The sequence below is a fragment of the Xenopus laevis genome, chromosome 1S (assembly GCF_017654675.1).
Source record: "Xenopus laevis strain J_2021 chromosome 1S, Xenopus_laevis_v10.1, whole genome shotgun sequence".
Taxonomy (NCBI): Eukaryota; Metazoa; Chordata; class Amphibia; order Anura; family Pipidae; genus Xenopus; species Xenopus laevis.
In genome coordinates, this window is record NC_054372.1 from 190596790 (window position 1) to 190610020 (window position 13231).

The 13231-nt window shown below is 35.4% G+C and overlaps 1 protein-coding gene across 6 annotated transcripts in view; it reads right to left on the bottom strand.

The window, feature by feature from the left end:
- Positions 1 to 13231, bottom strand: part of wdr7.S (WD repeat domain 7 S homeolog) — a 241781-nt gene that overhangs the window by 171003 nt on the left and 57547 nt on the right. For all 6 annotated transcript variants that reach the window (XM_041580608.1, XM_018244558.2, XM_018244561.2 and 3 more), the window contains 2 exons: positions 3427 to 4196; positions 2391 to 2479 (listed from right to left, as the gene is read on the bottom strand). In XM_041580608.1, coding sequence (XP_041436542.1) covers positions 2391 to 2479; positions 3427 to 4196 — 859 coding nt within the window. The remainder of the gene's footprint in view (positions 1 to 2390; positions 2480 to 3426; positions 4197 to 13231) is intronic.

A 13231-nucleotide genomic window follows, 5' to 3' on the forward strand; every position in this document is an offset into this window, starting at 1 on the left:
TTAATTATATCTTAGTTGGGATCAAGTACAAGTTACTGTTTTATTATTACAGAGAAAAATTAAATAATTTTTAAAAATTTGGATTATTTGGATAAAATGGAGTCTATGGGAGACAGCCATTCCGTAATTCGGAGCTATCTGGATATCGGGTTTCCGGATAAGGGATCCTATACCTGTGTGTGTGTATGTATATATATATATATATATATATTTGCAAGAAGAGCGACACTCACAGGATTTTTTTTGCAAGAAAAAATGTGTTTATTCCACTCAACGTTTCGATCCCCCACAGGGATCTTCGTCAGGAGATTACAAACAAAAATCTCCTGACAAAGATCCCTGTGGGGGATCGAAACGTTGAGTGGAATAAACACATTTTTTTCCTGCAAAGAAAATCCTGTGAGTGTCGCTCTTCTTGCAAATATCGATTACCTTTTTGCTGGCACCCAGGTTGTCACTAAGTTAACAGAGTGCACCTTTGGACTTGTTATATAATTCGGAAAACAGAGCCGGCGTCTAGTTTTTTTGACAGTGGCGACCTTTTTTTTTTACGCCGGTGCAAATTCGCTGGCGAAAATGCGCCGGTGTCTATTTTTTTTGGACGCCGGCGAATTTTCACAGCGGTTTCGCGAATTCGCCAGCGAATCGTGGGAATTCGATGCGAATTCGCCCGTCACTATTGTACAGATATATATTTATTACATTTGAGATAATATATGATATAAACATACATAAATATATGTGTGTGTGTTTGTTTGCATTATAATATGCATTATTATTATTATATGAAATATAAATGTATTACAATGTATAGAGAGGAATGGTTCCAAACTCAGGGAGGGTGATTTATCAAAATGATATGTTTATTTAATTAAAAAAAAAAAAAACTTCAAAATCTTGAATGTGTACTTATTTAATGAATAGGAAGGAAGAAGCCAACAAAACTTGTGAGATTTTTTTTCTCAAATGCTAGTTTAAGAAAAAGAAAGCGACATAGCCTTCCCATGTGCGTTTATTTGCGGGGGGAAAAAATTACATGTCAGTGAGAATCTCATTGTCCTATTAATTTTTCGGTAATCTTGAATGGTTTAATAAATTGGGGAAATAAATAAAAAGAAAATTAAAAAAATTGACTATAAGACCTCTCCAGCTTTTACTTGCAGAGTTTTTTCTGGCAACTTTTCGTGGTATTTTCCTCTAATAAATTCTTACTATTCCATATTTCTGGAAAATACTTGAACATTTTTTCCAGGTCCGTGTTTTTTTTCCTCTGCATTTTTGATAAACCAGCCTCTTAAACATGTATAAATTTGAAAAAAAAAATTACATTTTACCCATTGTTTTTAAGGAGTCTGCTAAATCTGGCAATAGTCTTGAAAATGAGAATTGAAGAGCAGCTGGAATTTTGACAACTCCCATTAACTTCTACATAAACTTGCCAACTTTTTGGGGCCTATTTATTAAGCCTTAAATGTTTCTACTCGAGGGGAAAAACTTGAATTTTTAGAGAGGAAAAAAACATCAAGATTTTTTATGCTCTGAAGCTGCTAAAAATCCAAAAATACTCCAGCTAAATCATGAAGAAATCAATGGCAGATGGCCCCTTTAACAATTGGAACATGTTTTATACTTTCCCGGTTTACGAAAGTTTCGGGCTTTTTGACACTGGTTTTTGTTCGATTATCAATAAATCTGAGTTGCCATGGCGACAGTTTGATAAAGTCACGTTTTCGGGCGACAATTCTAAAAAGTTGCACTATAAGAATTGACGCACCATTTTTTGTGGATATTAATTGGTAACTTAAGGGGCTTTGGGAGTTTAGAAAAACAAATTCAATTATAATGAGAAAAAGTGGAGTTTTAGTAAATATTCCCCTTAATTACCTAATTTTTTAAACTTATTTTTTGTGTTTAATAATCCTTGAAAATTCAAGTTTCAGAAATTCATTTTCACCGTAAAAGGTCAAATTCAAATGTTGATAAATTTGCCCCTATGTGTCTTTCTATAAATTTTTTATGAATTGACTGTGCGTCATTTTGAGCCATCGCAGTCAATTAATTCTGACAATATTCAGACATATGCCTATGGGTAACTGATAATTTGTGCAATTTAATGTTAAAGAGTAAACGTGAATCAGTCAGAATACAAGTTAAGGAAATTTTTTACTGAAGAATATGGCGCCCGTGAACTCCGCTGCACAGAATCTGCACCAAAGGGGTAAGTAAAGAGGTAGGGGCATTTACCTGGGGTAACACCTAGACTGGGTGGGAACAGGGAAGGGGTCTATGTAGGGTAGGGGGTTGAGGTTTTTATAATTAAGGGTTTGGTTCTCCTTTAAGCCGTTCCCTGCAATGCAGAACTCAATTAGTATTTTAAATATTTTGGTTACCTTGTTTGATTTGACTTTGCATTATACTGCTGGAGGTCTGGGTGGACGTCTTCCCCTTCATCGAGTCTGGTGATCCGGATCTCGGAGGTCTAAAAACAAAGTGCATTTGTTATCAAAAGTACAGTTAGATTAAGATGCAGCAGTTAATCACATCTAAGAATCTCTTGCTAATTTTTTTCTACATACTAGAAGGTGTCTGGAAATGTAAAGTTCTACTTGTTTATTGTGGGTTCCATCATTATATCTTTGACCTAAATGTTGTTTTGCACCAGACAATAGATTACCGAACAGGTATGGGATCCCTTATCTGGAAACCTACTATACAGAAATTTCCGAATTAAGGAATTACGGGAAGGCCATTTCTAAAAAAATATTTTCTTTTTCTCTGTAATAATAGAGAAGAACTTTGCACTTCATTCCAAGTAAAATAGACATAATCCTTATTGAAATAATGTTGATTTTTAGCAGACATAGGGGGTTATTTATTAAAGTCCGAATGCCAAAAAAAAATAAAAAATTTTGTTTTTTATTAACTATAAAATACAAATTTATAGTGGAAAAAAAACCCCGCCATCTCAGACCTGCTGAGGTTGTATTTAAGTCAATGGGAGTGGTCCCTATCCTATTTGGACATTTCTGTGTTCTGCTTTGGAAATACCCAGAAGATCAGACTATTTTGGGCATAAATCCGAAAAATTCAGGCTTTTCGGTGAAAAAGCCTTTATAAAATTGAGTAATTCTGAAAAAAATATCCGATTGCTCAATTTTATTGAGTTTTTCCCCAATCCAAAAAAAAAAAGTGCTTTTTTTTTTTTTTTTTATTAATAAAGAAGGTCAAATCGTGGATTCTAGTTTGGTCTGACTTTTTTTTAATAAAATAATCAGAAAAATTAGGATTTTGATAAATAACCCCATAAAGTATGGAGAGCCAAATTATGTAAAGACCAATTATCCGGAAAAACACCAGGTACCGAGCATTCTGGATAACAGGTCTCATACCTGTGTCAAATAATGATTTGATTTGTCGGTCTGGTACCTGTTTGGAGCCTTCTTCATATGATCACCAATGAACGTAGCATTGGTCATGCTCATCAGTGTATTTGCCAGGGATATAATAGACATCAAATGCTGTGTAGTGACAGCCCGTGAAACGCCGTACGTTCCTTTTCCGAGTCCTTCGCTAACGGACATTTTACGTCCTACGCCTACATTTCCATCTAATGCTTTATAAAATGGCTGGTTGAAACGTGGAAGCATCAAGGACATGTGGCCACCTCTTGAGAGCAAGCCAAAAGAGACTGGACAGTGCGGTTTAAGCATCCCAAGGCGCTCCAGGCAAACGTCGTCCAATGCAGAGTTCAAACCCCAAGCATGAAGACATGACATGAAAAGTTTTGCAGTGTCCATAGTTAGGTTGTACTCAAGTAGAGTCAAGGGTTTGGATTTGCTGGTACGGTACTCGGGGTCACTTTCATCTCGCTTCTGTCTCATCGCGTCTTCGTCTTCATCATCATCGTCAAGGAGATGTTCTTTAATGTTTTCTTTGATAGTCTCCTTCACCTGTTGGAAAAGCACTGCTGCTCGTTTACCAGCCAAGAAAGACCCTCCTTTGTCAGAACTGCCAGATGCTTTCTGTAAACTCTCGGGGGACGTCAGTGCAGTATTTGGCCTAGAGGCTTCTTCAGTGAGGAGTTGAATAATTAGGGCCTCTACATCAAAGAAGAGCAGGTGAATGTCCGAGTCAGTTACATTCGTCTTTATAGCTTGAACCGTCAGGGAGTTATGTGAATATTTAGGCAAATTCCCCTGCAAGAAGAAAAAAAGCAAGAAAAGTTGGTTTTCAAAGAACTGCAGCCCTAAAAACATTCAACAGTTTTAGAAGACAAATGTCAACCTTCAGCAGAACGCTTCCTCAATGAATTTCAAAACAGACCTCTTAATGTTTAATATTAGCAGCATGTTCTGACTTGCCTAAAATCTCCATCTCGGTCGGAAAATATGTTCAGTATTAGAGCAGTGACCCGAAAACAGCTTTTCTATAGGGCAAGAATGAATGATAATATATCGGATGAGTAATGTGTATTCAGGGACGCTAATAACTTCTATTGGCCTGAGTTCTGCAACACAAGAACGTTACAAGTCGAGCAGAAAAAGAAAGCAGCTTAGCATGAATACGAGTCCCTTTCTAAAGGGAGAGGAGACAACGAATTCAAAACACCTAGGTTTTCTTTTGACCTTGTTGCCCTTTTTAAGCTGCACAACAGGACAGGGGAGCAGCAGCTGGGAAAGAGGCGGTGGTAAACAAAGGGTGTTCGGGGATCCTCTGGGATTTCAGCAATTCTACAAAGAGAATTTAGAGGATGAACCCATTACACATAAGCTGGAATATTGCAAACTGCATTGTACGGCTGATAGGAGGAAAGACATTTTTATCATATGTGCCAACTTTGATCAGGATAAGGTTTATACCCCCCCAATTTCTTTGTGACCGATTTCAGTTTAATTTAAAGATTTGCATCCAGAATAAAGAATAAACCAAAAACACCATTTAAAGATAAAAATCAGTTAATGAACGAATCGCTTCAATAATGCAGAGTATACAAAAATAAATGATAAAATTGTTTCTACGGTTTTTTTTACATTTATTTTTTGAAAAAAAATACTACAAATAAAAATAAAAATAAATTTTGGTTTTGGGTCAGTATTCTCCCTTTTTTTTTATATGGTTATATCAAAGCAATTAAGTGTCAAATTCATCAGGAAGGGGAGTTGCTCCAGCGAGCAATGTTTGACTGTTATTTATTCACAATGGGAGAATTTATGGGGCAAACGAAGACCTGAAAAGATGAAGGAGACTCGTTTACACATTTAAAAACAATACAGTTTCTTCTTGCTTTCGAAAGGGGGATAAAACGGGAGACTTAAATCCTTTATTTAAGGCAGTCCCATGCAAGTGTGCCGAAATTATACATCAAGGCATCTTGACACAAATTGGTCATTAAGTGCTGAGCAATACTGTTGAATTAATGATGCAGCATACATCATCGTGGTTAATAGGTGGGGCTTAATGAGGCCATATTCATCACTTTTGGGGTATGCCTGGGGCACCTCTCTTTGACCTAGAAGTGGCCTGAATCCCATTACTACCATTAATATTTCTTACAAAATAAGATGTCTGTTGTTTAAGCAAAAATTCTGCTTTGAAGACAAATAAAGGCTTTAAATCACCAATGAGGTGAGAAAAAAAGCAGAATTCTGAAAAATTATTCGCTTTAGGACTGTTATCACACAGCGGAATTTGGATTCGGTTTTTAATACTAAAAGAAACACTTGTGGTTCTGACATCTCTCTCGATCCACTATACAATCACAACAGATTTGAAGTGTGCTTAAAATCACATGGGTAGGGCAGTATGTAGCCAAATCTTCCTTATATGCATTATATGTATTCAAGCTTGAATCTGAAATTGGGTTTAATGTGCGATGCTCCTTGACCATTCTTCAAGGCTTTGTTTTCAAACAACCAGGGTGTACTGCAATGTTTGCAAAATCTAAATTACAGGCAATAACATATTTTAAAAATGCATTTATAGCTAAGGGTAAAAAGTCACGTGTTCCTCTTGCCAAATATAAGTTGAGGAGCATAGAAAAATATTGAAAATGCAGAGATAAGATCTGGAATCATATGTACCTACCCAAACATTTTACATTTATGTTCCATTAAATCTTGTATTTATGCAATCTAATAATTATTATCTCTATATTTAATATATCTCCAATTCAGCAAGTGTAATCATACCCAAGTCTCCTGAATATTACAGTACCTACTGTATATAGTTTAAGGGATGCACCGAATGCAGGATTTGGTTCGGGATTCGGCCAGAATCTTTCTGGCTGGCCGAACCGAACCCTAATCTTAATTTGCATATGCAAATTAGGGTCTGGAGGAAAATCGTGTGACATTTTGTTACAAAACAAGGAAGTAAAAAAAATTTCCCCTTCCCACCCCTAATTAGCATATGCGAATTAGGATTTGGGGGTTCGGCCCGAATCCAAAATAGTGGATTCGGTGCATCCCTATATAGTTTATAGCTTATAGTTTATAGCTAGGAATGGATAGAATTTTATGAATTAGGCAGAATATCAAATCCTTCACAAAAGTTGTGACCAAATACTGCACCAAATCTGATGTTCAGATCTGAGCTAAAATAATATCTGTTTCTCAGAGACACGTGACTTTAACCGGCAGATTTATCGACACTGATAACAACGAGGTTTTTGGGGCAAAAAATACAATTTCAACTATTTTCACATTCAAGTTGCTACAATAGAACATTTGAGGTTTATTTAGAACAAAAAAATACTTGTAAACTCAAACAAAAAAAATTGATATATAAAAACTAGGGGATGTCTGTAGACGGCCATTCAAGTGCTTTTAAAATATTTTCTGTAAATATAAATATGAAGAGTAGGATGTGGTTTAGTTTAGCTCAATTTTTTTTCTTGACTTGACTGTAGCCTTTGAGACTAGATTTCATTTTTTTTTTAATTTCAGGAGAAAAAAAAACTTTAACAAATCAGCCTCCAAACTAAATCCAATTCCAAATTATCAACTTGTGCAAGAGCGTAAAACTCTTCCAAGTAATAATACTTATGCCACATTTGCAACAGAGTGAATTGGAGTTAGACTTGACTTTCCTCTAGGAACATCACCACAATTTTTCTTAAATTATTGAATTGGACAATACCAATCCAAACGTATTGTGGATTGGTTTTAAAGAAGCCCAGTTCAGCGAAACATGGCAAAACGTAACATCTTTGCAAATGACTTCACTTGATCATACGTTTATTTAATTCCCCAAAGGTAACCAACAGACTATAATGTTTGCTGGAGGATTGAGGACTATGGCTTCCCTATCTAATGTATTTACACTGAAATCCATTTCATTAAATACAATGAAAGCAGTTTTAAAGCAGATTTTTTTTAATTTTTAAATTTGAAAAAACAAAAACTTGAATATGGAAACTCTCAAATAATACATTTGCGGGGAAAAAACTCAAGACCTTAATTTGCTCTTGAACACAGTGAAATCATTTTACCCTTCATTGCTAATGAATCTGCAAAATTTTCAAATTGATATCAAATGCTCTCATTGACTTCTATGGCCAGCTTTTATATGCCAAAAGTTTTTGTTATACCAGCTTGATCTTTTTGCACTTAATAAATGTGGAGTATTAGAGATTACTGAAAGAGTAATTCAAATTTGCTTTTTTTTTCTTGCTGAATACAAAGAAAACCTCAAATTGCTTGAAAAATGTAATTGTGCTACATCTGCCCCATAGTATTTATTGCCTTAAGCTAAAAAAAACAACAACGAGGATTTTAACCTTCATGGTAGTCATGTAATGGTAGATATGTAAATTAATACATTCTGTCACTATGTCTAAAATTTTGTTTAATACACAGATAACGCCTTACAATTCAGACTCATAAATTCAAACTGACCTGGAAAGTAATCAACACAAGAATAGGGTGAAGCTAACTAAAAGGAGGCAAAAAGCCTAGAAATTCTGGCAGTACAGTTGGCCCCAGTAGCCTACATGAGCAATGAACACATCTCCAGCAAAAATTCCTGCAAATAGGGGATAAAATGCAGATGGTTTAAGCCTAAGGCAATACTTTGTCTGTATAATGTGCCATGTGAATACTGTATTAAGAAAGCTATCACTGTATTATTTATTATTATTATTAACATTTATATAGCACCAACATATTTCGCAGTGAAACTAGAATTGACGATTGGATCTTATTTATTATTAAAAAAGCACTATTTCAGGGATCAGGGACAAACTCGATAAAATCGAGTGAAAACCTAAATCATACGATTTTTTTTTCGAGTTTTTGCTCGAAAAGCCTGAATTTTTCGGATTTTTGGCCAAGAAGCCCCAATTTTCTTTTTTAAGTTTTTGCCTGAAAAGCCGGAATTTTTTGTATTTTTGCCCGAATTTTTAAATTTTTGCCTGAAAAGGCATAATTTTTTCTGATTTTTGCCCAAAGAGACAGAATTTTTAACATTTTTACCTGAAAAGCCCAATTTTTTTCGGATTTTTGCCCAAAAAGCCAGAATTTTTAAGTCAGTGGGAAAGGTCCCTACCCTATTTGGACGTTTATGTGGTCTGTGCTGGAATAAGCCTGAAAATCAGACTATTTCGGGGGTTTTCTGTTTTTTAGACTCATATACAACCATGGCTGGTCTGAGATTGCAGATTTTCAGATTCTGACTTTTTGCAGTATCGAGCTTTAATAAATCATGAAATATTTGAGTTTTTGTTTTTCCACTAAAAATTCTAATGTTATAATAAAAAAACTTGAGTATTCAACATTCAGACTTTATTAAACAACCCCGTTCTGTTCAGAAAAGCATAGTAGCATACTTACCAATATATGCATATAACTGATGTTATTTGACTGGGGTGTAACTCTCTGGTATAGGGGGTCTAGAGAACCCTCATATTCAAAGAGAAACTCCAACTATTATCTATCGATACATATATTTATTTTTCATGAATAAAGAAAATGTAATTCTAAGCAATTCTCCAATACATATTCTAAAACCATTGAAAATGTACAATGCATTATTCGAAAGGTAAATGCTATTGAAAGTAGTATACGTCGGGTTGTTTCTATATTTTCTACACTGTTGGTTTTGACTCCTGAAACAATGTAGCAGAAGCCAGAAGAAGACACCAGCTCAGTACTGCAGCAGGGTACACTGTACATTCCTCAGGAAGAATTGCAGGGAAAATGAAAGTGCGATGGGTAGAGAAGGGAAGAGCAAGGGCACTTGAGAAACAAAGTGAGAAGGCAAAACAAAAGCAGTCAATAAGCACCACCCAGAAACGAAGAGCAAAAAATCCTGACAAATAGAAAAGCCAATAAAACGCAATGCAAGCACAGGTACGGGTTTCTACTGAAATATTTGCGAACACTGCCTCCCATTTTGTATTAAGAAGAGAATGAAAGGGTTAAACGAATGGGGCGAGATTCTTTACAAACTACTAGTGCCATTTCAGACTTCAAACAAGAGAATGAGTCTCCTTTCCAAACGTTGGTATCTGCTGCCCCCTGCTGGAAATCGACCATTTGTGCAGAGAATTTTGCTAAGGAGTTTATTCAAGGTTAAAAAGAAAGGGACAAATATCGACGGAGTCCAATCACTTGGAAGAAAACGAAGGCTGATATATAAACTTCAGAAATTAAATACAGATGGATACATTTCCTTTGTGGCTCAAGAACTCCTACCCTAATCTAAAGGACAATACATTGCTTTTTAAAAGTAAAAGCAGTTCCACTTTAAGCTAAAATAATGAAAGAACATTGTGCAGCAAGTCTCCATTGGCTCCTGCACTTCAGCTTTCCCGAGCCACTTTGGCTTACCCACGTCTCTCAGGCATCCTCATCACTTTTTATGTGAAAGATCAAGATGCAAAATGTAACAAATTGGTTTCTCTGGCAGATCGATATTATTAGACACTTTGAGGTCTATTTATTAAAACTCAAATTTTTCCCATTATATTAATAATTAAAATTGGACCTAGCTCCCAACCACGACCTGTCTTAATTTACCAAAAATTGTACATGCGGTGAAAGTCTCGACAAAATGGTGCAACTTTTTCATATCGTTGCCTGAAAAACTATAGGGGCAGATTTATAATGGTGCGTATGGTAAATTATAATTTTCAAAAAAATAAATAAATAAATAGTGTCAAAACCCACAAATTTGAATTTAAAAGCACCAACTCGAATGTAAATTTGAATGTGAGACCATGGAAACAGTTCTAATTTGAATATCCACCACCTAAAACCTGCCGAATTCATTTAAAAGTCAATGGCAGAGGTCTGTTGACCCATTTGAAGATATTAATTGCCTTCCTGACATTTTGATTTCTTTTTGGTGGAAAAACTTGAATCAAGTTTCATTCTAATTAGATTCGAATTTTTGGACAAGTAACATTAGTTTGAACTTTAGACATTTGAGTATTTTCTTAAATAAGATATTCGAGTTTTGAGTACATTTTAATTTATTAAGACTAAAAAAAATTCACAAATTTGAAATTCGATCTTTGATAAATCTGCCCCTAAATCTATTGGATTGTCGACGAAAACGACACATTTTTAGGATTATTGAAAGAAAGCCAGCGCAAACAGCCTGAAACTATCGACAACGTGAAGGCAAAAACATGTTCCAATCGTTAAAGTAACCATCTGACATTGACATGACTTTCAGATTTGAATTGTTAGCAGCTTTGAAGCTAGAAATATTTAGTTTTTTTTTTATTTGTTTAAAAATTTAAATTTTTCACCTTAAAAAGTCAACCAGAAAAATTTGAGACTTAAAAATTAGACCCCTTAAGAATTTATCTTGAGCAATCTCTTTTGTTGCTTCTCAAACAAAAACTAAAGGCTCAAAACTGGGCATCATGGTCTGTTTCTATTCCCACTCTTACTCAAGAGTTATCAACTTGTTTTACCACTAAAGTCCATTAGATCTGTGTGCTTTGCTACGAAAATGCTCAAGAAAATTATAAAAACATGTTCGGAGACATTTTTAACACTCAGAATTCTCAGAATATTTTTGTTATACTGTAAATCTGCTGTTTTGCCTTATTTTGCCCTCCCTGCAACTTTCCCGAAACCAGTATTTCTGGAGTCAAAACTACCCCTGTAAGGTTCAGTAAAATGACTTTGGGAAGCACAGAATGTTTTGAAATAATGCAACACTTGAAATAACCCAATGCTCCGAGTACATATGGGTAATACAAAGCTTTGGGTTTGCCCATCTCTCCTATCAATCGCATGTTTACTATGGGTTACTAGATGTAGATGCTACTCTTTATTTAACTTTGATAAAATTGCCCCCATTGTTTTTTTTTTTTTTAAACAAAAATACCCATGAAATTTAATTTTAAGACCAGTATTGGCGTACATGGGTACCGGAGAAGTCTGCAGCTCATTCCTTCATATTCCCTTACTGTTCTTTCTTGTGAAGTTGCACATAATGGATTTTATTCTTCCATCATGTTTAGGGATGACTGCTAAATAGATGGCATACTTTGATGTCAAACATCCAAGGGGTTCAATTAAAACACTATAAGAACATGAGCAAGAGCATGACAAAGAATGTATGACTGGTAGGGTTAGGGGTATAGAATATAACTCACCAATGCGATGACAGATGGTATAAAGATGCACTTTTACTAAAGATATTCAAACAGTGAAGCCAACTCATTGGCCCACACATGGTACCAAAACAATCTTCTTACCAACTGATGCCTTATGCTTCAGTCCCAAGCCCCACGCATTAGCCAGAGTTTATGGTCTGTGTTTTAAGATATTTTATTGGCTTCCATGGTGATCCCTGTAGGGGATTAACATTTTGATGAGCCCTATACCCCCTCCATATCCCACCAACACCACACATGACACATATAAATGATCTTGTTGAACGTATGCTATGGACGTAATGATTTAAGAGATGGCCAAAGTCTTGTTATAGACAACATATAAGGATATATGTTGGGTGCATCTAAAATACATAATTCTCCTTCTGGCAAAAACTGAAGATGGCTTCAGATGGGGTCTTAATATTCGGTTGATTAAAAGGTAGGAAAGAGTTAGTCTAGCATCATCTACAATACAACACAGGTTTGAAAGTCCACAAAAATACATAACCATGGATTCATCGAGGGGGGAGCATAACAAATTCATTTTAAATAGTGCAGCCAACTGTATCATATTTGGATTACAATCTCAAAGGAAGGAAAACGCTTCTAACAGTTTCCCAGTCACAATGAAATACGAGTTTAACCAACAACTCCTGTAGACTTAGTTGAAAGGCAACTATTTATTATGGTGGTACAATTGTATCTCTAGGTAGGAATTTGTTTCATCGCTGCCTGATGTATTTTATTCTTAATCATCTCCGGCCCTTTTAGCTACATGCCATGGAAACAAATAATTCCTGCTTTCCGTCGAGTGTGTACTTGTACAATATAAAATCAATTCGGCCTTGCAATTCAGCGCAAAATCAAAAGCTACGGGCGGGTCACGAGTCGCTGATACCAAGTCCATGACCACAGGGCAAAGAAGAGATCAAGTCAATCAGCCCCGTGCAGACTAGATGGAAGGAAAGGTCACGGCTGCTGTGACTCTGCTCTCTGAACACACTGCAGAAATATAGGAGATTGTTTACGTGGGAATGGAGTCGCGGGAAGTAACAATGTTTATTAGAGCAAAGGTTCTCATGAGTCGCCTTTGTTGGTGTATGAGGAAATAACCATTATGATTCTACAGGACAACTGCATTCACGACTTCTATAGAACAGAGTAAAACAGAGAAAGCTTACAGTTACAGTCATTATGTACACTGGAAAACCAGACATGGGCTCGAAGTACTGTATGTGTTCATATCAGGTTAGCTCCAATGCTACAGACTGCGTTAGAAAAACTACAGATGATTTAATTTCATATAATGCTTTATATTACATTTTATATTATTTGAAGGGTTCTGCTTTAAAGGGATGGTTCACCTTTATGGTAACTTTTAGTATGTTATAGAAGAGCCATTTTTAAGCAACTTTTTAAGTGGTCTTCATTATTTATTTTTTAGAGTTATTTTAATTATTTACCCATTTGTTCTGACTCAAATGGAGGTCACCGACACCATATAAAAAAAAAATGCTTTGTAAAGCTACATATTTATTATTGTTTTTTATTACTTATTTATTACTTATCTTTGTATTCAGATCCTCTCCTATTCATATTCCAGTCCCTTTAGGTTCC